Genomic DNA, 27725 nt, shown 5'->3' with positions numbered 1-27725 from the left:
CAGACGCTTTGGTCAAGGGAGATTTTCAGATACCTCAAGGACATTGAAACTCTGAGCTGACTTTTTTTTAAAGATTAATTTGTTTATTATCTATACAGTATTCTGCCCATATGTGTGCCTGCACCAGATCTTATTATAGATGGTTGTGAGCCACCATGTAGTTGCTGGGAATTGAACTCAGAATCTCTGGAAGAACAGACAGTGCTCTTAACCTCTGAGCCATCTCTCCAGCCCCCCTCTGAACAGACATGAATGAAAAAAAAAAACTTAAGGGAAATCTGCATCATTTTAATCTTCAAGTAAAAACCTGTGTTAGCCCTGCTTCCTGTTGCTGTCATGAACACTAACCATGAACAAAAGCAATGTGGGAGAATGGGTTAGCTCCATCTTACAGCCCATTGTTGCGGGAAGTCAGGGCAGGACCTGGAGGCAGAAGCCGTGGTGGGAGTGGGGGTGAGGCGATGCAGGGACTGCACTGCACACAGTAGGCCAGCCCCTTCCTCATGAGTCTTTAATCAGGAAAATGCCCCACAGACTTGCCCACAAGCCAACCTGACTCAGGCATTTCTCAATGGAGGTCCCTCTTCCCGATGACTCCAGCTTGTGTCAACTTGACAAAACAAATAAACAAACAACAAACTACCAGCCCGGGACCTTGAAGGCCAGTTAGAAGCCTAGATGTGCTTAGTGGTTCCAAGACTGAGAGCTGGTGACCTCTGACCCTAGGGCCCTTAGGAGGCACAGGACTGTAGCTGGCCTATACACAGCATGAGTCACTCACCAAGCACCCCAGTGGCTATTCCAAAGGAATCCACATGGATCTAACAGCTCCTGACCCTCACTCACATAGTGTTCTCTCTCTCTCTCTCTCTCTCTCTCTCTCTCTCTCTCTCTCTCTCACACACACACACACACACACACACACACACACACACACACACACTTTCTCTCAGATTCTTCGATCACCATTTAATTTCAGAAGGTTGGGAAATCAGTGCTTTGTTAGAACATTTGAATTTATTAAAAACTTAGAACTGCAGGTTGGCCAAACCTTAGAACTTAAATTTGTGTGTGTATATATACACATTTTTTTTCTTGAAACTGCTTACTGTGTGTCCCAGCCAGGGATAAAGTACCTCTATGGACAACCTATTAATAGCATATTTTACAGGGTCTCCTAAGTCTTGATTTCCTATTAATACCAACCTAAATCTACCCATAAATTTACTTGATAATTTTGTTATAGAAAAATACTATTTATTTTTATTCTTTTTTCTGGCCCTAGGAAAGTTTGTTTCCTGGAACATAGCGTGGGAAAAGGTTCAGTACTATATAAATCATGTAAATGAACTTAAACTCAAAAGTCACATGATCATCTCAACAGATGCAGAAAAGGATTTTGACAAAAACCCCACATTGTTCATGCTGAAAGCCCTAGCAGAGTAGGGCTGGATGAACTATACTACACTAAATATACTAAATATAGCACATGATAAACCTATAGTCAGTGTCGTCCTAAGTGGAGGAAAGCTCGCAGAGTCTCACTGAGATTAGGATGAGGTAAAGCTGCCATTGTCTTTGCTCTTCTGTGCTGGAAGCCTTGGCTGGAGCAATAAAGGGAAGAGAAGGAGGAAGGAGATGCAGGGGACTCAGGCAGGAAACAAAGCCGAGTGTCCGTGCATGATGCTGATGTGATGCTGTGTGTCAGAGACCCAAACCCCCACCAGGAGACTCCTGGGATGGTTGGCACATTCAGCAGCGAAGCAGGATACAGAATTACCATGTACAAATTGGTTTCTGATCCAGCAGTAAGTAGGCAAGAGTAGATTTTACAATCACTAAAAAGCCCTACAGGGATGCTCTCAGGACCCATCTTTGCAAGGCTTTACCATCATTGTGCTCAGCACTGACCCATTTCAGAAAAAAGTTGTGAAGCTGTGGGAAGGGGTCCTGGTCATCTTAGAGGGCTCTGGATGCAGGCCCCACCTTCCCGAGTGGCTCTAGGCATGTAGAAAGCAGTAGGTCCGGGATGTGGGGGGGGGGGGGGGGGGGGGGGGGAAGCCTCTGAACAGACTCACACATCCTTCCTGCCGACTTAAATCCTTCTGAAGCCCAGGTGTTTGTGAAACTTTGCCGGAAGAATGAAGGCTAACTAGCAGGGTCGCCACTGCTGAGGGCCTCCATTGCCTTTGAAGAGAATGATACAAAAATGGAGCTAGCTGTGGACTTGTTAACAGCCAGACCCTCGCCCGCTGTGCCTCCTGCTGTCGGGAGTGGAGGGTCTTTTCCTATCTGGTCCTTGTCCTTTGACGAGTTGCCAGTGGGCTTTACTTCCTTGATGCTACATGGCATTCACCTATTTCTGACTTTGACAGTCATCCTGGCACCCAGAACCAAGGTTCTGTGTTTATCATTAGTTGCTTCAGCGATGTGGAAACAATTTTCGCGACTGATGAAAAGGCAGGAAGCTGACAAGTAGGACATGCTGTTCTTCACTGAAGAGCCTCGTTGGCTTGAGCAGGAAGAAGAAAGTGACCCAGCACAGACCTTGCTCTGCTCCTTGTCCATTTCCAACTCCTGATGTCAGGCTCAAATCACTTTAGTCAGAGAGCAGTGGGGTTTTGCTATGGAAAATACCAGAATACTCAAGTGTGGGGCGTTACTATGGCTGCTCTTCCAGAGGACTTGATATTGTCACACCTAGGAGACACCTCTGTTAGGTTTGTTTGATGTGTGTCTCCAGGCTTGGCCTGAAGGAAGCTTAACTCTTTGCTTTCCTTCACACACATTCTCGCTCACTCTCTGGGTTCAGGAAACTGGATCACCTGTTCTGTTTGGGGGGGGCAGCACTGGGTGGGGCATGCTGGGTCCCAATGCTCTAGGCACCATCTGTGAGAGCAGAGGGCACCCAGACTCTCATAACTGAAGGCAAAATGGCAGCTGGTGGGCACAGCCCTGCCTGTGTTGCAGCCCTCAGGCAGGTGACTGGAGTGTCGCCTTTTCCCAGGTTGTGTAGTTAGTTCTTTCAGGGCTCTGTGACACGTATGTGGGTACTAGGGGGTGGGGGTGGGGAATCAGGACAGAGCAAGAGCAAGCAGAGATCAGGGACCCAGGGCTTAGGGGCTGGAGAGATGGCTTAGCAGTTAAGCGCATCAAGTCTGTGGCTTTGGCCAGAGACTGGTGGGTTGTTGCTATGGAATATACCAGAGTACTCAAGCCAGCTGGTGCGGGTTCGATTCCCAGCACCTACATGGCAGCTCACAGCTGTCTGTAAGTCCTGTTCCGGGGGATCTGACTTCCTTACATATGCAGGCAGAGCACCAATGGAAACAAACACATAAATGGTTTTGAAAGAAAGAAAAAGGAAGAAACTCAGGGGTTAGTCTTAGCCCTGGCCCCTAACCAAGAAAGGAGGGGCCACTGAGTGGTTTGCCTGTCCAGGTCTTATGCAGAGAACCTTGAAGGCAGCCTAGCAAGTGGCTGCTGTTATAATTACACCCCCAGATGAGGATATGAGGGTTCCAAGGTGCTCAGGAGCCCAAGTCTTCCTGACTCCACAGCCTGGGCCGGCCTCAAGTACCCATCTCCTTAGGTCTGCTTCCTGCAGTGAACCACCAGCAACCCTGGCAGCCTCTCTAAGTCCATCCACCTCCATCTGTAGAACAGAAAAGTCCCCTTTGTCCTTCTTCAATCCGTTGCTGCCACCTACTGGTCATTATTAGAAAAAAAGGGAAATTTCAGTTCAACTTGAATTAAAGTTCCCATTGCGTTGAGAAAGGACGTAAACTATGAAGACAGTAGAAAACGTTCAGAGGTTTCCAGGGCGTGGGATAAAGGAGGGGCGAAGAGGCAGGGCCCAGAGTTCTTAGACTGTTGAAGTTATTCCACTATTCAGTGCGATACTATAATCCTTGATGCCATTTTAAGCCTTCCGAGTCCAGATCAGCTGGGGGTGCTGACGGTCGCGCGCGCGTGGTGGGGGCTGAGCATGCTGCAATGGAGAAATGGCGACTGTCCTCTGCACTCTCTCAGTTTCCTGTGACCTCGAAACTTCTCTAAAAACAGTATATTCCTTTTGGAGATGGGGGAAGCTGTAGTGTGTGGTTGGTGGGTATGTGTGCAAGTGTGTGTGTGTGTGTGTGTGTGTGTGTGTAGGAACACCAGATGTCAATGTCAGGTGTCTTTGTCCATAGCTCTCAAATACGTATTTTCTGAGCCAGGATCTCTAACTGAGCCAGGAGCTCGCTCACCAGTGAGAGGGACCAGCTGGCCATCCTGGGATCGGCTGCCTGCTTCCCTGTCCCCTAGCCAGGGTCATAGACAGACACCACCCACCCTGGGCTCTGCACGGGTGCTGACCTAATGTTAACATGTCAGCCATCTTGCTGACTGAGCCGTCTCTCCAGCCCCTATTGCTTTTTAAAACTGTTCATTTGTCTCAGTCACAATACTGTGTTTCTACCATTCGAAGACTGTATATGTGTGTGGGAGGGGGGTTGTTTGTTTGGTTGGTTTTGTTTTTGTTTGTTTAGATTTATTTATTACATATACAGTGTTCTGCCTGCCAGCCAGAAAAAGGCACCAGATCTCACAGATGGTTGTGAGCCACCATGTGGTCGCTGGGAATTGAACTCATGATCTTTGGGAGAGCTGTCAGTGTTCTTAACCTCTGAGCCATCTCTCCAGCCCGAAGACTATGTTTTAAAATAAATACTGTGACTGTTCATTTTTATCTTCTTAGAATATTATCAGATATAAGATTTAAGGGCAATGTTTTTGATGACATATTGGGCATTTGGTAAAACACTTCTTATTATTTTAGAACCATCTTCATACTCACACAGTTTAGAATGGAGAGATGGCTCAGGAGTTAAAAACACTTACTGCTCTTGCAAAGGAGCCAGGTTTGGTTCCCAGCACCCATCTGAGACCATGTGCAACTCCAGGTCCACAGATGCCATGCTCTCTGGCCTCTACCTGAACTTGCACACCTATGATAGACGGAAACTCAGCCAGGTGCACACATACACAGAAGTAAATACATCTTTTTTTTTTTTTTAAGGAAACTCTAATTCTAGTATTCAGAACTTAAATTTTTATCTTTATGGATACATATTTTTAATTTTTCACATTCTAGTGGTTAAGGAAATCAAACAACACAGATCTCGTGAGGGGACAAGTAAAGCCTTGCTCCAAGGGGGCAGTTTCTTAAGAATCTTATGGTTTTCTCCAGACGCATTCTATTCCAGGAGTGGAACATGCACACCCCTTTCTGCAACACACACACACACACACACACACACACACACACACACACACACACACACAGGAGGGGGTTTTGCAAATGTATTTGTATAGTAAGATTTTGAACATGAATTATTGTGTCTAAACCCATGTTAATACGTGCTGGTCAAGACACCCAGAAACGCCCACGGTCAAAGAAACAGGATCAGTTAAGCTGCTGAAGCAGGAGGCACCAGAGCCACCTCTGGGTGGATTCAGGGTGTGTTCAGGGTTGGGGGTCACTCCAGGGAGTGAGGTTGGAGATGGGGTCTGGGAGAATCAGGGAAGCTGGTCTGAAAGGGCCCTTGCCAAGGGCACAGTGACAGGTGTGGTCACAAGAGGGGGCTGCGCCTTCACTCTGTGTAGTGGGAACCCTGTCTGTCTTATATGTGGCCTTGCCCTGCTTTCTCAGACACATGGATTTTGAGTGTGTGTAGATTTTGATGTTACTTTTCTTCTCTTTTTCTTTTTTACTTTTGACTCCTCCACCCCACCCTACCCCCCACCCCACCCCTGAGACAGGTTTTTCTCTGTGTAGCCTTGGCTGTCGTGGAACTCACTCTGTAGACCAGGCTGCCTTCGAACTCACAAAGATCCGCCTGCCTCTGCCTCCCAGAGTGCTGGAATCACAGGTGTGGGCCACTGAGCCCCGGCTGATGTTAGATTTCAAATAACTCTTCCCTTCTCCCTGTGTATGAACTAACACGTGTGTGTTCCACTTCCCTAACATGGCGGAGTGCGAAATAATCCACACAATGGCGGCCACTTTAGTAACAGCGAGTATTATTAAAGAGCCATTTCTGAGAGTGGCAGCGTCCAGGTGCAGGGCCAAATCAACAGATTCCAATGCACACACTCCACCATCCTGTGGCGCCTGCAGCTGACTGACAGCTGACAGGATCTCGAATCCACAGGGGCATGGCTGCGAGACTTTTCTAGACTGGATAGACTGACATAGGAACATAAGAGAAGATACAGTGAGCTGAACACCAGCGTTGGTATCTCTCTGCTGCCTAACTGCAGCGTGTTGTGAGCAGCCGCCACTGTGTCCTAAGATGAAGCCTTGCTTCCTTCCATAAGCTGCACTTGCCAGGCTTTTTGTTACAGCAGCAAGACAAGTAACTGACAGATGGGCCTTCCAGAATCTGCCGAGGACGGATGAAAGCTAAGGAATTAAGTCATTTAATCAGTAGTCGAAAGGCTGGCTTAGGTAGGAAGTAAAATTCCATTACCAGCATGAGATTGATGAGCAGGGCTCAGGGAGCCTCGCGCGCGCGCGCGCGCGCACACACACACACACACACACACACACACACACACACACACACACACACAGATGAGCAGGGCTCCCGGCGCCATGCGCTTAGCTGACTCACACGTGCCCTCAATTAAATAAAAGCCTTTCCTAATACCCTAGCCAAGACACTATAATTAAATGGTCTCAAGACCAAATGGACCCCAAAGGGTACCTGGCTTCGAGGAGCTAAGGGTGAAGGAGATTCACCTGATGAGATCCACTGAGGTTTGAGCAGCTGTCGAGCCACGTGAGGACAGGTCCTGGGGGGTTTGCTGGGGAAGATTTTATACAGGGAAATGAAGCCACACTTAAAGGCAGAGTGACTAGGAGAGCTGGCTGCGCTGTGGGGTGAGGGCATCGCTCCTCTCTGGGCTCTGCGAGGGCGATGGCAGTAACCGTGGGCTGCTGTTTTCCTTCAGACTGTGCTGGCTGTGGAAGGGACATTAAGAACGGGCAGGCACTGCTGGCCCTGGACAAGCAGTGGCATTTGGGCTGCTTCAAGTGCAAGTCCTGCGGGAAGGTCCTCACCGGCGAATACATCAGCAAGTAAGTCTGGGCCAGGGGAGTGTGGGTACCGGCTCTGCTTTCAGGGAGATGCCCTCGTCCCTCAAACATGCCCAAGAACATTCCCATGTTGCATTAGTATGAATTCTTTGCTATAAAATTTGTTGAAATAGTTTCATTATTCTGCCTTTGCCGTGCTGTGAACTTCATGGACTATTAATTGAGACCTGATTTAATGATTAACAAGGCTGGTAAACTGTGCTTTGTAGTCAATTCCGCAACTAGGCATTTCCCCTTTGCTCTTTTTGTTTTCTATGTGAAGCTAACAAGCAAGGTTTTCTTCTCCAGGGCTTTAGATATCCACCTCCCTCCCCAAACACATGGGATCTAGGCTCTGAGCCCAGGAGGACCAGAGCCACAGAACAGCCTGTCAGGGTGAAGGTTCATGTTGGAATCAGAGAGTGCTAGTGCGGGGTTAACTAGAGTTACACAAATCTGTGGGGTTTTGGTGGGGTTTTCACATGATTTTTTGGTTTGATTTGGTTTGGTTTGGTTTGGGTTTTAGAGACAGGGTTTCTCTGTGTAGCCTTGACTATCCTGGACTCACTTTATAGACCAGGCTGGCCTTGAACTCGCAGTGATCCACCTGCCTCTGCCTCCCAATTGCTAGGATTAAAGGCGTGCGCCACCACCACCACCCGGCTCATTTTTTAAAAATGTGCTCTGGTAATGAGGAAGAATGTGCCACCCTACATCTTTTTATGACTTTTGAAAATCTCCCCAACCAAGGGGTAAGGATATAGCTTGGTGAGAGAGCACCCCAGAGAGCACAGGCCTGGGTCGGGTCTCCAAAACCGACTGGAGATGCAGTTCGGCTGGTAGAGGACTTGCTGTCTGTCACGCATAGCACCCTGGGTTTGAGCTAATCCCATCTGAAACAGGGTGTGGCGGTAACTAACACCGGGAAGCATTGAGCTCTGATGGCTTTGGCTTCTTAGAGAGTTGGAGGCTAGCCTGGCTACATACGACCCTGTCTCAAAGGTCAAAACCAAGAGCTATCCAACTTTATTAAATCATTCATTCAATATAGTTAATAAAAGTAATTTTATAAATAAATCCATGAAATAATTGGAAAGGTGGCTTAGCTCCCACAGCCCAGAAATAGTTTCAGAGCATGCCTGGGGTCAAGCTGAAGGTCTCCTGTAAAAGAGTAAAGATCTCTGCCCGTGGCTGTGAGGGGCAGCCAGAGGCAGGATAAGTGTCTGGCTCTCAAGTGACACTGAAGACTGGGTAACAAGCAGTGTGACTCTGCATACTAACACTTGGGAACTGGAGACGTGGCTGTGCTCTGAGGTAAATGCCTGCTGTGGAGCTAAAACATGTTCTAAACGCTCAGAGCCAGGGGGACCTGAGCTGCTGAGGTGATGTGTGAGGCTGTGGGCCTGTGCACACATGAAGATGGTGTGGGAAGGGAGGTAAGGCACCCTGGGCCTCTCAGGCATAGAGGAGCCCTCGGCTCATATGAGGGTTATTTGGGCTGCCAAGAGAGGAGCAATCCAGAGATTTCTCCTCCTTAGCTCTGTGACTCCCAAGGAAGTGGCCGCAGTAACTTTGTGGCCGTTTGTGGCTTTGGTGTTTTCCCAAGACCTGAATGCAGCTTTGTCTTTCAGGGATGGCTCCCCATACTGTGAGAAGGACTACCAGGGGCTCTTTGGGGTGAAGTGTGAAGCCTGTCACCAGTTTATCACAGGAAAAGTCCTGGAGGTAAGTGACAGAGGGCCCCCCTCAGATGGCTGCCATTGTCCTCAAAGGTCCTCACGCCGCCCCCCCCTCACTTCTCCTCCTGAGGAAGGAAGGCAGCTGCAGGTGACTGTTGACCAACTGCCTAGGGTTGAGTCAAAGGGAGGAAAAAAATTGACTTCCCTGGGAGTTAAGCAGACTTTTTTTCTTAGAAATAATCTGGCGTCAGACTCTCTGTTCTCCTGTGTTGCGTGTGTGTGTGTGTGTGTGTGTGTGTGTGTGTGTGTGTGTGTGTGTGTGTGTGTCTTTGCCTGTGTAGACCCCAGAGGCTCAGAGTCAGCGCTGAGAAAGGAAGAGAGGCGCAAGGTGAAGGCGGTGTCTCCCCTGCCCTTAGAAAGCCACATCCGCGGTGACTCAGAGAACCTGTGGCTTGTCAGATTCAGGTGTGACTGACTGCTTCCAGCCAGGGCTTTGCTTCTGCCTTCTTAGCAGCTACCCTCAAGGCCTAGCTAACTCCTCTTGGGTGAGAGAGGTTGCAGCAAGGAATTCTGGGAACAAAGCTCAGAGAAAAGCCTGTTTCTCACAGGCTTATCATCAAGCTGGAGGGAGAGTGACAGTACACAAATGCACACACGCACAAGCACCTTCCTCTCCCCAGGTGGCGATTATGTGCAGGCAGAGCCAGGAATCCCAGCAGCTTTAGTCCAGGACCAGCCAGCCCATCATGGTGCTCCCGTAGGGGGTGGGGGTGGGGTGAGGGTGGGGGCTGATTCCCCATGGCCAGTGCAGTGTGTTTTAGGGATGTGGATCCTGGGAATCCTTACCTCGGTGCTTCTGGGCCATTGGGGCGGGTGCCGCGGGGGGGACATTGCAAGTTCCATTACAAGCTCTTCCCCTGAATCAGAGTGGACTTCATGGACCAGTTCTGAGGATACAAGGCAGAGGGTGCCATATCTGGGTAGTCTGAGGAAGAAAGCTCTGTCGTACAGAGGATCACATACATGCAGGAACTTGTGGGCAAGGACACAGGACACGCAAGGACAGAAAATGAGCATGCTGTGGGGCGCCGTGCTGGAGAAATGGCGGCAGCGGGGATCCCGCTAGGATCACATTCAGAAGCCTGAGCTTTGCCAAGAGACGTGGGAAGGCTTTGATGATTGGTAGCTACAGGGTCATAGGATGGGGTCGGGGTGCTGTGGAAAGAGTAAGTGGCAGTATTCAAGCACCTGTGCACACACATTCCCTGCCATACTGCTGACAGCAGATGGAGAAGGAAGTAACTCAGTTATGCTCCAGCAGATGCCTGAATGAAGAAAATGGGTTACTATGTAGCCTTCATGGAAGCAATAATACGCGCTGCTGCACAGACAAGCCATAAGTGAAGGATGGCAGATGACAGACAGCGAGGGTTGTGATCAGACCACCCAGACAAGGAGGAGCCCATCACAAAAGGCCACAGACTGGTGTTTGCCAGGGGGAAAGTGATGGTGACCGATTATGGGGCAATTTCCATTTAGCAAATGCTTTGGAACTAGGTAGAAGGTACGTGGCATTGAAAATTCACTAAGTGCCTCTGGATTGTTGGTTTTAAAACGATGCATTTTAGACTACGTGAATGTTGCCTTGAATCTAAAATTTAAAAAGCCAGGAAGGGTGTGAGGGTACTGTAAGGAAAAGAGGCGAGAAGATGAGCAACTAGGTACCCAAGTTTAAGGTCATGTGTTTCATCAACCATTTTTGCAGTCTGCACATGGAAATATGTTCCCCAAAGGAGCTGGGAGGGGAAAGGTGCTTGTGCATGCACGCGTGTGTGTGTGTGTGTGTGTGTGTGTGTGTGTGTGTGTGTGTGTGTGTGTGTGTTTACATTTACGTCAACAGCTGGGGGCAGGAATCTATAAGATACAGTCGCAAACCAGAACAGGCCATTTTGAGGACGTGCTGGTCCTTCCATGTTTCCTCTCTCAAGCTGGAGTCACAGAGACTGCCAAGGACCTTGTCACAATTTGGGCTCAGGTGTCAGTCGTGGGTGGATGAATTTAGGGCTTGGAGACATTCCACGCAAAGCCTCCAGCATCAGGCAGCCTGGGCGTAGTTTGCACATTCAGCTTAGATTAGGGGTCCGCCCAACAGGCTCTGTTCTCTGCAGATGGGTGTGTGACCCAGAAAAATGTCCACAGGGGTTAGCACAAGGCATGTGACAGCTTGTGACTCAGCTGGGCTTGGTTGTCAGGAGAAAGCAGGGCCAGGCTCAGTGCCCCACCCCCATGCCTAATTCCCGGGGCCTATTGCTGAACCATTCTAAGGGCAGTACAAACCTTGTCTTTCTGTTTTAAATTCACTTTTATCCATGTGTCAGTGGGTTTATTTTCTGCATGAATTGCAATAGTGGTCACTTAAAACAATTAATTATCTCCGTTTTAGAGTCTAGACGTTTGTAACAATGTATCATCCAGGCCATTGCTCTCTCAAATGCTGGAGGAATGAACATCCTCTTCCATCTCCAGCCTCTTAGAATACCTTAGCTTGAGGCTGCCTTAGCCCAGGTGCACTTTCAGAATCACTCCCCTCGGCCAGCTGCCCTCCCAGTTTCCTCCAAAGCCGGCATTTCTCATTTTCTGTAAGACCATGTCCATCTCTCAAACAGCCTCCTCTAGACCCTTGCCTTGATCACATCTCTAAAGACAGTTTCCAAAGAAGTCAATGTTCCCAGCCCTGAGGACTCGCGGTGGAGCTGTCTTTTGCTTGTTCCATTCTAGAAAACACAGAGACCACCCAAGTATCAGCGTGAAAGACTATAAACATTGGAGGGGAGCTGAGGCCCCAGTACATGGTTCCCCAAAAGGTACCACCATGCACCCAAGGGCTCTTTGAAGAGAGAAGGGCCCCCAAACAGCAGGTCCAGGCACAGCTGTGTCTCCTGTTGGTTCTCTCACATTTCCTGGTGATCTCCAGCCTCCTTGGCATTGTCTTCCTCTCACAGACGCAGGGCATGCATGTAGCCTTCAGAATGACATCCTGCCCTCCCGCGGGTCCTTTCTTTTTGAGTTTTTAAAGGTTGTTTGGGACAGGCTCTAACTGGAGCTTCCTGCGTAGCTGAGGATGACCTTGAACTGTTGCATGCTGGGATTACAGGAGTGGATCAGCATGCCTAGTTCGTGTGCTGCTGGGGTCGTGGGTCCTAGAAGCATTGCCCTAACTGAGCACTGTCTGCCCATCCCACCCCCCAGCGTTGTAACCCACACACATTTCCTCAGCCTGAGGGGAGGGGTAAGTGGAGACCAGGTGGCCTAATGAGAAAGGTAACAGGGAACCTAGGGACTCTCTCGTGGCTCTGGAGTCACCCTCTGAGGACCCTGGAGAAGCCTCTCAGCATCCTTCACCTCATCTCTCCTTTCATTAATGGAGATCATTGAAAATATGCAGGAAAACCTGAGATGTGGATGCTTGACTCCAGTGCCCATGTGCGTCCCAGCTGAGTTTTCCAAGGCTTTCTGAATCTCAGGGGTCAGGAGCCTGGGACTCATTTTGACTGAAGATGCCGACAGGAGACTGGCCTGTCACCCCCAGCACATGCACACATACTTGTGTCATACTTTTCTTTATGGTCACTTACTTCCTGTACTCCTTTCCGTGGTGACATCGTCTTTGGGGACGATCTGTTGTAAAGTCTTTAAAAGTATTTCACTAGGGCTGAGATGGCTCCGTGGGTAAAGGTGCCTGGTGCTGAGGCTGATGGCCTGAGATGGATGTACGGGACCCATGCAGTGGAAAGAGAACCTTGACATGCATGCTCACTGTGGCTCTCACACATGCCCCTCCATCTCTCTCTCTCTCTCCCCCACACACACACACACACACACACACACACACACACACGTGAATAAAATGTAACAGTTCCCTAAAGTGTTTACTAATTGACCTATAAATCCACAAAGCGTTCTGAAGATTGTCACGCTTGCCTCTTAATTAACAGTCCAGGAGCAAATTAGAGTGAAATACTAAGGTTTACGGATCACCTCCTACCTCCGGTTCCTTCTTTGACCTGTCCTTGGAACCAACCTCTCCTGCTTCTTCTCCCCGTTTCCCTGTCTGCCCACACCCCTGCTTGGAAGCTGCAAGGCAGCCAGGTCTCAGTTATGGGTGCTACTGGGCCTGGGACTTCCCTTGGCTACAGAGCTCAGTCATCTTTGGTGGATGCCCCCTGCCCTCCTTCCTGCAAACTGTAAGCAAAGTCTGAAGAGCAACTGGAAAGGGCTTGTCCTGTGTGTCCTCCCTCACCCCTGGGCTCCCTCATCTCTGGGGCTGTCCACCCACTACCCCAGGGAGATTGTGTCACTGCTCACTCTGGCCCCAGCCATTGTTTCCCCTACCTAGGTGCCTTCCCTAAGGAGGCCCCTGGAGGCTGCTGCCCCAGCATGTTCTTCCATCCCTTCTGGAAGGAGCTAGGCAGAAGCTGTGTCCTGGTTCTCACCACAGGGCTGGGAAGCAGTCTTGCTGTCCTTGTTAGGTCACACATGCCCTCCTTTCCTCCTCCCAGCAGCCAACACCTGCTGCCTGAATCTGGTCTTTCCAGAATGTGTGGTGAGGCCTGTTTCCTTGGGGTGATCCTGGGGACTGTGTGCTGCTACCTGTAACAGCTACTAAAGAACCTGGCCTAACAAGACACCATTAGAGACTTCCTCCCCGCTATAGAAGCCCGCAGGACCATGTCCTCCGTTGCTGTTACCTTGGATGTGTTTATGTGTGCTTTAATCCCGCTCCCCCACCCCTCATGCGCACACATACACCCACGTCTGCTCAACTCCTGGTGTGGAGGAATTGGAATCACAACACGATTCACTGAAATCCTTCCCCCAGATTCTCCAAGAAATTAAAAACCAGTAGATTCTTTTGGTCTGGCTTTTTGACTGATTAAAATATCTGCTTTTTCACAAAGTGGGGAGTGTGTGTGTGTGTGTGTGTGTGTGTGTGTGTGTGTGTGCAAATGCACACTAAGCCACATTAGAATGTTAAGGAACTTTGTCCTGTGTTGGAGGCGTGTTTTGTCACACCAACGCTGTGAGTTGCTCTTGTTTTGCACTGGCCTGTCTCTGGGAAGAGATGCATACATTGCCCTACATCGTGTACACCACAGGTCTGGTTGTCTTCAAAGTCTGCAGAAAACAGCCAGGCATGGTGGTTCACACTTTAATCCCAGCACTCCCGGGAGGCAGAGGCAGGTGGATCTCTTTGAGTTCCAGGCCAGCCTGGTCTAAAAAATGAGTCCAGGACAGCCAGGGCTACTCAGAGAAACCCTGTCTCGAAAAACAAACAAACAAATGAACAAACAAAACAAAAAGATTTGCCAAAAACAGTGTAAAGTGCCAAACCCCTCCTGTCATGTTCTGTCTGTATCACAAGTGCAGAGCCAGAGCAACAGTCCGTGCAATGCACAGCAAATGGTACCCTGCCTTTTCAGTCTTCACACCAATTTGGCTTTTTTCTTTTTCTTTTCTTTTCTTTCTTTCTTTCTTTCTTTTTTTTTTTTTTTTTTTTTTTTTTTTTTTTTTTTTTTTTTTTTTTTTTTTCTTTAATGTTTAAAGAGCTTAAATCTTTTTGAGAATTGGGGAAGGGGAAAGGATCAAGCCCCTCTGTTGTGTGGCTGGGTGTTCCATGCCCCAGGGGATCTTGAGCTAGCACAGTGTCCTGACCTTGTGTAACACGTTTTACTATTTGCAAATGATCACATAAATATTTAATTCTCACAGCAGGCCCTGTAAAGTGGTAAAGGCCTCCACCACTGACCTGCATTTATAGAAGAAGCTACCCAGTGCTGGGAAATCTGGAACTAATTAGCAACAGACTGAAATTAGAAAACAGGTCTCTTGATTCTCAGAAGGTGGGGACACATGGGAGCGTGTGCATGTTTGTGCACAGCCATCCACAGTCAGATAACTGGGCTTGAAGCTTGCTGGAGGACGAAATGTACGGCTCCCGATGAGCGAGAAGCCTGTCTCAGTAGCCGTCCCATTACACCTGTTCTGGAGTCAAACATTTGCTGCTTTGTCGCTTGGTTGGTTTTACCAGCTATGGTGCCGCTGACGCCCTTGCTCAGGGTCCGTTGCTTTTCTGTGGAGTCAGACTTAAGGGTGTCTCGGGTTTGTTACTCAGCTGCAGGCAACCCAGACACTTGGCAGGGCCCTCAGAGTATTGCCAATGAGTAACACTGTCGCCAGACCAAGGGCTCAGTTTCTTCACAGAGCTCTAGCCTGGGACTCTTCCCAGAGCCACGGGTATTCTGGAAGCTCTCGTGAAGCAAGGCGAAAGTAGGGACACTCACTGGTCATGTTTCCTCATTCCAGACTATTGATGGATGACTAGAGCTAGACAAATGGTTTCCTATTTTTGTTCTATTCTGGAGATGGGGGTCTTGCTAAGTTGCCCAAGATGGATTTGAACTGCAGGACTCAAGCAGTGTGTTCACCTCGACTACATGAATAAGTGAGACCGTAGGAGACTCCTATACTACCACACCTGGCTTGAAATGGTCTCCTTGTAGATGGGTTAAGCAAACAGTGGTATATCCACGTAATGGAATATTACCTTGCCATGTAAAAGAGTGAAATGTTGATTCATGCTACAACATGGATGATACTTGAAAACACTCAAAATTATAGGAAAGAAGCAAGTCACAAAAGATAATGGGTCCTATGATTCAGCTTGTGTGAAATATATAGACTGGGTAAATGCACAGAGCCAGGAAGTAAGAGAATGGTCTCCAGGGACTGAGAGGAGAAGGGAATCGGGAGTGACCGGTTTTTTAGTTCAGGGAGGAGTGATGAAAACATCCCAGAACTAGACAATGGTGATAGTTGCACAATATTTCTAATATATTACAAAATGCTGAGGTGTCTGTTTTAATAATGTGAATTTTATGATACCTAATTTGCACCTCAACTTGAATGTATGCATATGCATGTGTATAAGCGAACACACCTGCTCCCTTCGCAAGGCTGTGAGATACACAGTTATTCTGTGTGTATAAATGACTCTGGAATTTTAAAAGGACATAGACACACACACATAACACACACACACACTGCACAAACACACACGTACACACACCACAGAGTGGCCATCTTAGGTTCCTGTGTTCCACCTCTTTCCTCTCCGCCGGTCTCTCACACTTTAACTGGGTAAGGACAGGAAAATCAGCAGTCGGGTCGGTGTTGCCATTGTCGTCATTATTGTCCTCATCCTCATTATCGTCATCATCGCCATGGTCTTCGCTTGTAGCCCAGGCTGGCTCAGGCTTGCTGCCATCCCTGTTAGGTTCTTTCTCACTGTGGGAAGTTAAACTTTGGTTCTTTCCTGCATCGACTCTTTGCCACTACTTGCACCTGGGCCCTTGGTCCTAGAGGGACGTCGACTGATGTGAAGTCTTGGATGGAAAGTGACCTTGAGTTTACGTTGTACACAGGGAGGGCCTGTGATGTGTTCGTTGTGACACTCTGTTTGCAAAGAATAACTTAACCCCTCCCATTCTGAACAGTGGGGATTGCCCCACTTGGAGTTCCACATGGCTTGAGGAAAGCGTGCCTGACCCCCACCCCAAGCCACTCCCTCCCTCTCTCTGGCATTCCCATTGGCGGAAATGTGTTGCCAGGGCAACGAAAGACTGTTCACAGCAGTAAAGATTTGATATTTATGGAAAACTCGCCCCATTTCCTGTCAAAACAAATGGAGGAGCTCCCTTATCCGGAAATGACAATTTGAAAAGAATTTGTATTTATCTTGAGTTGAAAAGATGTTTTGGATTTGAGAGTGATTTTTAACTTGGGAGAGTTAAGTCAATTCAACATTTTCCTTGCTTTTCCTTGATCTTAAACATATGATTTTATTTTACTGTTTGGTTTCAGCTACATTTATTGTAAAACAGTGTGCTACTTTCTTATCTGACTCAGTTAGGTTTTAAGTTTATGAACTGTTATTTCGATGCCAGCATGTTGATGCACAACTTTAACTGCAGGACTTTGGGTAGAGAGGCAGGCAGCTCTCTGAGTTCAAGGCCAGCCTGGTATACAAGAAAGTTCCAGGAGCTGGCGCTACATGGAAGACTGTCTCTAAATGGGGAGGAAAGGTAGAATGGAGAGCTGGCTCTGCAGTTAGGAGCACTGGCTGCCCTTCCAGAAGACTCAGGTTCAGTTCACACACACATAGTGACCCACAAGTGTCTGGAACTCCAGGGAAGTCTGATGCTTTTTCTGGTCTCTGTGTGTGTTGCATGTATGTGCTATGACAGATTGCACCATCAACTGGGCAGTGGTGGCGCACACGTTTAATCTCAGCACTCGGGAGGTAGAGGCAGGTGGATCTCTGTGAGTTGGAGGCCAGCCTGGTCTACAAAGTGAGTCCAGGACAGCCAAGGCTACGCAGAGAAACCTTGTCTCGAAAAAGAAAGAAAGAAAGAAAGAAAGAAAGAAAGAAAGAAAGAAAGAAAAGAAAATTGCACCATCAACGCTCACCAGGAAGGCTCCCCTGAGTGAGGTGTGGAGGGAGCATTTGGTCCCCTGGTCCCTGACGGGAATGCGGGCCTCTTCTCTCACCTCCCTTGCACGAGCAGGCTCCCTCCCTCTTTGTTTCACACGCAAATGTGCTGGTTTCTTGGACCCTGTGGCCTCCTGCCCTGTGGAGGCTGTTGTGCCAATTTCTGCAGATGGACCTGGTGGTGGGTGGCCAGCTAGCCAGGAGGATAATGGTTAGAGCGTTGGCCCACCAGGGATGAGCAGATGCAGGAATGCCGCCCCTAAAGGCAGAACCTGGAACCTGGGGACTTGGTGTCAGTCAGTGGTGAGGTAGGAGGAAGAGGCAGGTGCTGTGGGATCACACGCACCAGAGTTGATTCCACTGGCTGCACTGGGAGCTGATCCTCTGTCCCAGCACGCTCAGCTATCTGGCAGGGATAATTAATAAGAATTACGTAAATCAGATAAGGCGAGAGCTGTCTGAAGCAGTGTCTGACATCCTGGGCCTCAAGGGATGTTTTTGTTGTTGTTTACTTGTTGATTTATTGCTTTCATTTCTTGCACTTTGAAAGGAAGGGACAAATTCTGTAAAGGCCAATAGCTTTAATAAGCCTGCATGGCGGAAGGAGGCCAGTTCCTTCTCTTGTCCTGCTCTACATATGATGAAGTCAGTTGCACCATTAGGGAGTAGAGCGATAGCTTAGCAGTTAAGAGAACTGGCTGAGCACAGTCTTTAATCCCAGCACTCAGGATTCAGAGGCAAGCAGATCACTGTGAGTTTGAGGCCAGCCTGGTCTACAGCGAGTCCCAGGACAGCCAAGGCTACACAGAGAAACCCTGTCTCAAAAAACAAAACAAACAAAAAGAGTACCAGCTGCTCTTCCAGAGGACCCAGGCTCTGCTCCCAGCACTCACTGTGGTGGCTCACAACTGTCTGTTGCTCCAGTTCCCAGGAACCAACACTTTCCTCTTGGGCTCCTTCATGCAGGTGTTGCACATACATGCAGGCAGGCAAACATGCATACATGTAAAATAGGTAACACTTTTAAATGTGGCTCACAGTCTGGATGGTGCTTTGAAATGCAAATCCCTTAAACCGCTTAGCTTGAGAGCCCCATAGGCATTTATGCCCATGGACTCCACCTCCGGTCCTCCCTCAGAGCATCTTCACCAGGATTCAGCAGCCAGCAACATTGCTCTGGTTAGTGGAGCCAGTGACCCCACTTTCTGTTGCAGGTTCACCTGAGATGTCTGAGGAAAGCTTTAGCTGAAAATGAGATAATATGTATAAAATGCCCAGAGTGCCCAGCAGGCATTCAGAACCCCTACACACACACACACACACACACACACACACACACACACACACACACACACACAGCATAGGGCTGTGACACACAGTAAATAAATCAATGTAAAGTTATAAACACAGCATAAATTGTATAAACATAACCTGCTGAGCCAGTCTGATAAACGAACCTCTTTAGGCAGAATTTCCATTGACAGCACTGCAGAGTTCTTTAGTTTTGAGTGCACGCATCCAAAATTGAACTCGGTTTTATTTTGAATTTGCGTAACATGTGTCTGGAAAGCAGCGACTTGGACAAGAGAGCTGTTTGCAAGCTGTGCCCGCCACACTCCTTTCCCTCTTCCCAAATGCAGAAAAGACGCTTAAAAGCACTAGTCTTTTTTCAAGGCCAGTCTCCAGGACCATTTCTGTCAGATTTACAAGGTACTGAGCTGTGAGCGACTGTGAAGAGATGGTACTTCCTTACCTGCACTTAACAAAGGAATGTGTACCCCCCCTCCTTTTCTGGAACATGGACTGGCCCGTCGTGGCTGCTGGTGTGTTTAGTCAGTGAAGCGAGGAGAGGAGGCGTTGAGAGGACAGGGCTTGCCACAACTGCTCTCGTTTCCTGTTTGAGTCTCTGGAGGGATGCGAGTGGCTGCAGCCTAGCTTCTCAGGAAGCCGGGTGTGTAAGCCAGGCAGGCAGGCAGGCGCCTCAGTCTACCTGTCTGAGGTCTGGCGTTTCCAGAGAGTTGTTCTGCCCAGGAGAGCTGAGGAACAGGAGCAAACCCACAGGAACCCTGGCACAAGGTAAAGTGCACATTGCTAAGTTGTCCTTCGCCTTGGAGGCGGTTGTTAGATCTCTGGTGGGCAAGCTTGGGAGCCACTGAGACATCTGCGGGATGCCAGTAGCAGGCTAGCAACAGAGACTAATTCTATTATCCCAAAAAGCATTTTATTGAAATTCTTTTTTTTTTTTTTTTTTTTTGCTAATGCTATGCTTTTGAACTGTGGACTATCTCTCATAGATAGAGATCTAGACAGACAAGGCAGGTCCTGCCAGGCTGCAGCAGAGGGCAGTGACTTTTTTAAAAACTGGAGCTGTGGTTGGGTGTGATTACTCTCAAGAATGAAAAACCAGTGCTTGTTTGTGTGCGTATGTGCCTGTGCCTGTGTCTGTCTGTCTGTCTGTCTGTGAGTGTGTGCTTTTGGGCTTCAGAGCTCTGAGGAATTTGCTTTTGAGAAGAAAGGACTGTAAGTCCCGGTGGGGTACTTGGTGGTCAAGGTGATGTAGGACCCGCTGGACTCACTAGTGTAATGTGTGGATAGTTTTCCTTAGTGACTTCCCCATGCCTGCCAATGCAGATCAATATGTCTGGAGAATGTTCTTTTTTTCCTTAATTTTTATTTTATGTGCGTTGGTGTTTTGTCTGTCTGTCTGTCTGTCTGTCTGTGTATTGGATCCCCCAGAAACGGAGTCACAGACAGGTGTGAGCTGCCATGTGGGTGCTGGGAATTGAACCCTGGTCCTTTGGAAGAGCAGCCAGTGCTCTTAACCTCTGAGCCATCTCTCTACACTTGGATAGTATTCTTATTTGTTTCAGCTGCTGCTTGGAAAGGCCCTCCTGTGTGACTTCTCACCACCCTTGGGTGAGCAGTGAGAGGACCGGTCTTTATAATAAAACTAATTTCCCTAAAAGCCTAGCTGTTCGCGCAGTTACATGTGAACGCTTATTGTATTTTTGTGTGGGGAGGGAAACGTTTTAAAGTGTGTTGTGCGAAGTCTGTAGAAGAACTGAGAAAGCTTTGCCGACTGTGGTAGAACTAGATGAGAGCTCCTGGTGGCTGAGGTCGGAGATTTGGAAGAAATCCGAGCCAGGACCCCGGGGGCTGCCGAGGAATGCTAAGAGAATGTGGAAGCCTTTAGATTACCCAAACAGGTCCTGACAAGTGAATGAAAAATAACTAATTAAAATAGCATTGTTGCCATCCTGTGATGGACCAAAAGGCTGCTTGGGTCTCCAGCCGCCCCAGGCTTACAGGAGTGAGTTACTTTTGGGAAGGCTTTGGTAGAGCCAGGTCTCTTGTAGATCTGAGGACGGAGGCTGTGAGGAGCTGACTTAAGTCGGTCGCCTAGGCATTTTCATGGGTCAGCGAGTTGACCCCTGTGTCAGAGGGTCATCTAACAGCCACAGGAACGTTGCACCAAGGCCACAAAGGGCTTTCCCACCAGCTCTGCAGGCTCTTATCTGTGAGGGCTTAGCAGTCAAAGCCTCCTGGGTCCTGTCATCGTCCTCTGCCTGCAGAGCCCTTCAGAACAGGGCTTGTCAGCCTTTGTGCTGCTGATATTTTGGATGGAGTCATCCTTTGAGGCTGGGGGCTGTCCTAAAGGATGTTTAACTTCAGATTTGGTCTGTACTTGCCCAGTGACAGTAGCACCTCCCTCCCCTGCCACAACTTCAGATGCCTCCAGACACTGCCAGAGGCTCCTAGCAGGGCACAGGCGCCAAGCTGAGATGCCCCCCCCCCCCCCAGAGATTCAGTGCAAGTCAGGTTGGGAGGGAGGGGAGAGGTGGCCGGCACCTGAAGGGATTCTGCAGTGTCTCAGGAAAGTCTCTGGTCAGACGTTTTAGCCTGATCATTTTGGGTTGAGTTTGTCCGGCCTTTACCTGCAGTCAGGTCTTGAGGGGTGGGGCAGTGTATGTCTCTTTCTCCCTTCCTCTCAAAGGCTGGCTGGTATTTTGTCAGTGCTGTGGTTATATAGTCAGATATATATCTGAAGTGTATCCTGGGACCTACTATTTAAAACGGAGAGGAAACACAGTGACCCATTCCACAGTGCGAAGAATCGTCCACAGCTTACTCATTCTGCAGATAAAGGTGTTTTGATATGTGGCTGTTGGGTGTGTCTAGGCAAACCTGGGGGTTTTCATTTGTTTGTCTGGTTTTGGGTGGTTGTTTTTCTACTTCTGGAAATTGAAAATGAATATTTTCATCCCCCAACTCCCCCCCTCCCCGATTCCCTATTGCCGTCCCAGGAGGTCTCAAACGCTAGTGGTTTTTGTTGTTTTTTTTTTCTGAGACCAGTTCTCTGTGTAGCCTCCTGGTTGTCCTGGAACTCTGTTTATAGACCAGGCTGGCCTCAAATTTACATTGATCCACCTCCCTAGCGCTGGGATTAAAGGCGTGTGCCACCACGCCCAGCCTTGTTTTTTCAAGGAACTACGTAGGTAACAAGGAAGTCAGTGGCTGGGAAGTTTTCGTCCATGTATTTGTTTCTTCTCCAGTTGGCACCTGCTACTGCTTGTTCATGCCAAAAGATAAACCCGGGTCCGAACATCTGAACCGGTGGCTTGCCCACTTATATCTCACTGGTTTTGAACAGCCCCCATGCCCCAATGGTAGCTGTAAATTTCCTAGCTATATACTCAGAGTCTTGTGAACTAGCCGACCCTTAGAAGTTGTGTTTGCCACATTTTATGGTGTTTCTCCAAAGAGCAAGGTGCAGCTGTGATTCCCATGAGCAGCTGACCAGTCAGGAGAGGTCACGCCGGGACAGGCACTGGGCCACGCTGGTTTGCTGGAACCCATTCTAGTGATATGGTTGCCCTGCCATGGTATTATTATCATCAGATTTCTGCTTTTGACTGAGAAATAAGTTTATTTACCTCTTCCTGGAGGCACCAGTGTGTCATATTGCCATGCGTGCTTCTAGAAACATCCATCCCACACACACACACACTCACTGGGCCTCAGGCCCACACGTGCAATGAACTTTAATGTGTTAGGTCATTTGTCCTGGGGATATAACACGGTTGCGCTCAGCAGATGATGACCCTTGGAAAGACCACCCAGGAGCTTGGCCTGCAGGAAGCTGGATGCCTGTGCCAGGCCAGGAAAAGGCATGAAGTGAAATCTTGGTCCCTTATTATGAGTCACACAGCTAACACTCCTGTAACAAAATCCACCACAAATTTTTTTAATTAAAGTTTTATATGGCACAGACTGTTTCAAAGCAAACAGCCAAAGACTTGAGGGAAACTCCACTTTTAAATGTTTTGTTGTGGTGGAGAACGGACAGCTGTGTGTAAGTGTGACAGGGCAAACATCTGGTCTAATGAGAGCAGACAGGGGAACCTGCTGAGACCTGGCCATTCCAGGAGCCCTGGCCTTTGCACACCCTTTGTTCCTGAGACCCAGCACTTCCCCTTAGGGTGTCTTTATGGCCAGCTCCCACATAGACAGGCAGACAGGCGGGGAGGTTAGAGCAATATCTAGAGATTTTATGGCGGCCTTTGGCCAAGAGAAGAAAGTCTAGTTTCTGTAATTTGCTTTGGGAGAGAAAGGGCAGGTGAGATGAGGGTGGGTTTGGGGAAGGTCAGCGAGACTGGTTGTCAGGCCTTTCTAGCTCTTTGATTCGTGTTTGCAGCGCCAAAACATCCCGCCCTAAGCGACTGTTCCAGAACTCTCATCTGCCAGCTGTGTGTTTTTTCAAAAGGAACTAGCTGGTCCTGTTGTGGGCAGGGTTTCTGTTTAAGAGATTGACAGGCGCTTTGAACAGCGCAGAGGAAGTGAGTCTGTGGGTTATAGAATTTGGAAAGGAAGAAAGCTTATAAACTCGTACTCACACGGTCCAGAAAGTGAATTTCCGCTGGTATCGAAGGCCCCACAGGCTAACGCTGCCTCTGGCTTCTGTGAGATGAGGAACATCTGAACCCCAGAGGACCTTAGGCAGAGGCAAGTCCTCATGTCCCCTCAGAAAACTGTCAGCCTGAGGAAGCTTGCAGGCCCTGCCCTTCTCTCATGTCTTGGTGTGGCGTCTCAGGACTGAGAGGATCCTGGTGGCCTCGCTACGGGTTCCCCATATTCTGAGACAAGTACTGAGATGGGAGGTGTGCCCATGACCTGAACTCAGAACTTTCCTGGGATGTGTGGGGAGAGAAGATTCTGTGGTGAGAGGTGAAGAAAGCGGAGATGTCTGAGGCTCCTGCCTCAGGTCACAGACTGAGCTAAAGGCCTGAGAATGTAAGCGACACAACTGAAAAGTGACATCAGCAACTGTTGTCTCCTCTTTATCTGTAGGTGAGAGGAGAAGCACTGTGTGCAGCAGGCAAAGCTCAGTGCGAGGCTGGTGATATTATTGCTCAGCTGCATGAACTCCAGGCTTATGGTTCACTTAAGGGGCTGGGGCGATGGATGGCTCAGTGGTTGACAGCATTTGCACCTCTCCCAGAGGTTTTAGTTAGCAGCACCCAGGTCAGGGGGTCACACCTGGCCAGAACTCCAGCTCCCAAGGACCCTGTGATCTCTTCTGGCCTTCATGGACACACACATACACACAAACACACACACATACAAACAAACACACAAACACACACACAAGTTGAGAGAGAGAGAGAGAACACGTATACATAATTAAAAATATTTTTTAAAAAGCAACTTTAAAATTAAACTAGTTTCGCTGGGCGTGGTGGCGCATGCCTTTAATCCCAGTACTTGGGAGGCAGAGGCAGGCAGATCGCTGTGAGTTCAAGGCCAGCCTGGTCTACAAAGTGAGTCCAGGATGGACAAGGCTACACAGAGAAACCCTGTCTTGAAAAACCAAAAAAAAAAAAAAATAATAATAATAATAATAAAATTAAACTAGTTTCAAACTAGTAAAGCTAGAAGGTTTATTTTGATTTCCTGGGCTTCAAATCTGCCTGTGCCTGGAGCCAGAGAGGCTGGGAGCAGGCCGGGGCGGGCACACACCCCAGTCCCTATCCCCTTCCCCACACCTCCAGAGATGACTGTGGCCTCTCCTTGCCATTTGTTGGCTCCTGAGGATGAGCTGGAACGGAAATGCCCGCTTTACGCTGGAGATCTCTCATCTCCCCTCACTGCTAAGTAGGAATTTTCTTCGATTGTTTTAGTTCACGCAGCTGGCTCCTTGCACCCCCCCCCCCCCGCCACGCCTCCACTTATATCCGTATACCTTGTCCAAATAAACACACTTGAAAAGATAGAGAAATGTGTTTGGCAAAGCTCAGGACATCCTCTAGCAGAGTTTAAGGCTAGCCTTCTGCTTTGTTCTGGCAGCTAGTGACGGATGCCAAGTGTATCTCGTCTGGCACCGGATGAAACACACCAGCGCTTACATAACGCCATCTAAATCTCAGAGGGGGCGGCGGGTGGGGGGTGGGGTTCCAGGGTTCCTTTGTGCTGTGCGAAGAATTCTAAACCTTAAGGGGAAAGAAAGTCTTCCTGGCTGGGCTTGTTTTGTCTCTAAACTGCAGAGTTATGTAACCCTATCTGTGCCCCTTATCTTGGTTCTTACAGGCAACTTTGCACCCCCCTTCCCCACTGCCCCCTCCTTTATTCCTGCCCCTCTGTCCTCCCTCCCCCTCCCCCTCCCCCTCCCTCCCCTTTGCACCCCCCTTCCCCACTGCCCCCTCCTTTATTCCTGCCCCTCTGTCCTCCCTCCCCCTCCCCCTCCCCCTCCCTCCCCTTTGCACCCCCCTTCCCCACTGCCCCCTCCTTTATTCCTGCCCCTCTGTCCTCCCTCCCCCTCCCCCTTCCTCCCCTTTGCACCCCCCCTTCCCCACTCTCCCCTCCTTTATTCCTGCCCCTCTGTCCTCCCTCCCCCTCCCCTCCCTCCCCTTTATTCCTGCCCCTTAGCCCCTGCTCTCTGTCCCTCAGGCTCCTGCTGTTCCCATCTTGGGTCTTTTTGCGCCTCCTTCATCCTGCATGGAACACTCTCTCAGCACACCCCTATCTCAACCCTGACCCCAGGCTGTCTTCTGTCCCCTGACCTTGTTTTATTTCTCCCTTTCCTCCCATTATCTGAAATTCTTACCTGTTTGGGTCATGTTTGCTATCAACTACCTACTGAAAAAGGTAATCAGGTATCGGTGCCACCATGGCACCGGAGGTAAAGCAAGTGGGTGAACGGGCATTTGGATGACTAGATGTGCGTTTGGTTGGATAGATGGGTGGATGAGAGAGGAGGAGGAGGCAAGGATGACCTTAGTCCTAGCGAGTGTCACCTCTGCCTCCTCACTGACATCCCAGGACGTGTGTCTTTGGATGCTTTTCTTCCTATGGCAGGCACTAGTTCTCATACCAGTCTTTGCCCTGTCAAGTTCCTGAGGGCAGGAATATCTAATTAAGGGTGATGATGCCTGTAATCATTAATTCACCCTTGGTTGGTTGGTTGGTTGGTTGGAGACAGGGTTTCTCTGTGAAGCCGTGCCTGTCCTGGACTTGATTTGTAGGCCAGGCTGACCTCCAACTCACAGAGATCTGCCTGCCTCTGCATCCCCTAGTGCTGGGATTACAGGCGTGTGCCATCACACCTGCCTCATTAATTCACTTTTAATTAGATATGCCTCATTAAGATTATTGTCACAAATAAGTAAGCTAGGGTTGGCAAGAAATGGTCCAACTGCCACCAAGCCACCTGACACCAGGTGTAATTGCATCCCTGGGACCCACATGGTAGAAAAGAGCAAACGTCTTAAAGTTGTCCTGTCTCCCATACATACATTGTGGCACATGAAATAAAACAAGTAGACATGTAAAAACAAAAAGTAAACTGAGGCAGGGCCAGGGTTTGGATGCAGTTCTGTCCTCCAAGCCCATATTCTGTAGGCTTTCTGTGACACTTGTCAGGGCCCAGGCTTAACTTAACCATCTCTCATGCATTTGCTAAATAAGTGAAAACCAAAATGTCTCTTCTTTCTTCTTATTTATGATTTAAGTGAATAAACATTATTTATCTACAGTGTCATAAATATAAAGTGTGCACAATCCAATGGCATTTCTATGAGTAATTAGCCTGCCATAAGTCACCCTCTTAGACTGACATTTATAGATTACTTGAATCCCCTTCACTGAGCATGCTCGTTCTCTCTCTCTCTCTCTCTCTCTCTCTCTCTCTCTCTCTCTCTCTCTCTCTGTGTGTGTGTGTGTGTCTGTGTGTGTGTGTGTGTGTGTGTGTGTGCATGTTTCAGAGTTCAACCTCGAGGTCGTTTCCTCAGGAATCATCCATACTGTTTTTTTGTTTGTTTGTTTGTTTGTTTTTTGGAGGTACACGCTCTCACTAGGACCTGGGGCCCACTAAGTCTGGCTGGGCAGCCAGCAAGCTCCTGTCTCAGCTTCCTCAGTGCTGAGATTGTAAGAGCACACCAGGATGCTTGTCTCGTCACAGGGGCTCATCAAAGTCACCTCATGCAGGTGTGATAAGCAGCCTAAAAGCATCGCCATGTTGGTGTTCTTCTGTGTCTAGTATAACCCAGGCTTGTCATGTGCCGCCTTTCCTGGACCAGTCTTGGTGATCCGTGTGGCCAGGTGTGTTCCATTGTCAAGTGGACACAGGAGCACACATTATAGGCACTTTTTTGTTGCGGCCCACCCAGTGGCCTCAGCAGGGAAGATGTGCTCACTGGTTTCTCAGGCTTGCGATGGCAGCCATGGTGGCTTGTGGGGTACAGGTCTCCTGTCTAACAGCAGGATCTGCTAACACCTGAGTGGAGCAGAGGTAGCCGCTTTGTCAGGCCAGTCCTTGGTAGCAAGAGCAAGGTGCTCTCCTTGGCAACTAGCAAGTTCCACCCAGGGTCTGGACGAACCCAGCTGGTTCCTGAGTGCCTGGGTGGGGGAGTGAGCACCAGGATGGTATGGCTGTCTAAGAGCTCAGAAGGGCCACCGCCTCGGGCAGGACCAGAGAGAAAGCAAAGTGCTCTGTGGCCTGACATCTCATCCTCTTCTCCTTCCTTTTCGCCATCTCGGAGTAGGGCGCGGATTCAGGAGGATGTGCACATACCCAAATGCTATTTGAGAAGTGGTGGTAAAGAGTTAAAAAATCAGGGTTGCGTGTGTAGCTCAGTGGTAGAGCACCTTCCTAGCATGTACTAGGTCCTAGTACCACAAAACCAAAAATTCAGATGTGAAGCTTCCCTTTTAGCTCGCAGCGCTCTGTAAGCTGTACTCAAGCTGACCTTGGTGCCATTAGAAATGGTTTCTGAGTTCAGGTGTCTGCTCCTGCCACCCAAGCCAGAGTCATTTGATATTTGAGATCCTGCCCAGTCTCAGTTTATTTACTCCAGCTTGGGCTATCAGAGATTAAAAGGCT

At 48.9% G+C, this 27725-nt stretch overlaps 1 protein-coding gene across 1 annotated transcript in view; it reads left to right on the top strand.

The window, feature by feature from the left end:
- Positions 1–27725, top strand: part of Ablim1 (actin binding LIM protein 1) — a 179790-nt gene that overhangs the window by 78328 nt on the left and 73737 nt on the right. Inside the window, exons 5-6 of the mRNA XM_051146851.1 lie at positions 7000–7126; positions 8755–8848. Coding sequence (XP_051002808.1) covers positions 7000–7126; positions 8755–8848 — 221 coding nt within the window. The remainder of the gene's footprint in view (positions 1–6999; positions 7127–8754; positions 8849–27725) is intronic.

Source organism: Acomys russatus, chromosome 5, assembly GCF_903995435.1.
Source record: "Acomys russatus chromosome 5, mAcoRus1.1, whole genome shotgun sequence".
In the NCBI taxonomy this organism is placed as follows: domain Eukaryota; kingdom Metazoa; phylum Chordata; class Mammalia; order Rodentia; family Muridae; genus Acomys; species Acomys russatus.
This window is presented reverse-complemented; position numbering and strand designations above follow the sequence as displayed.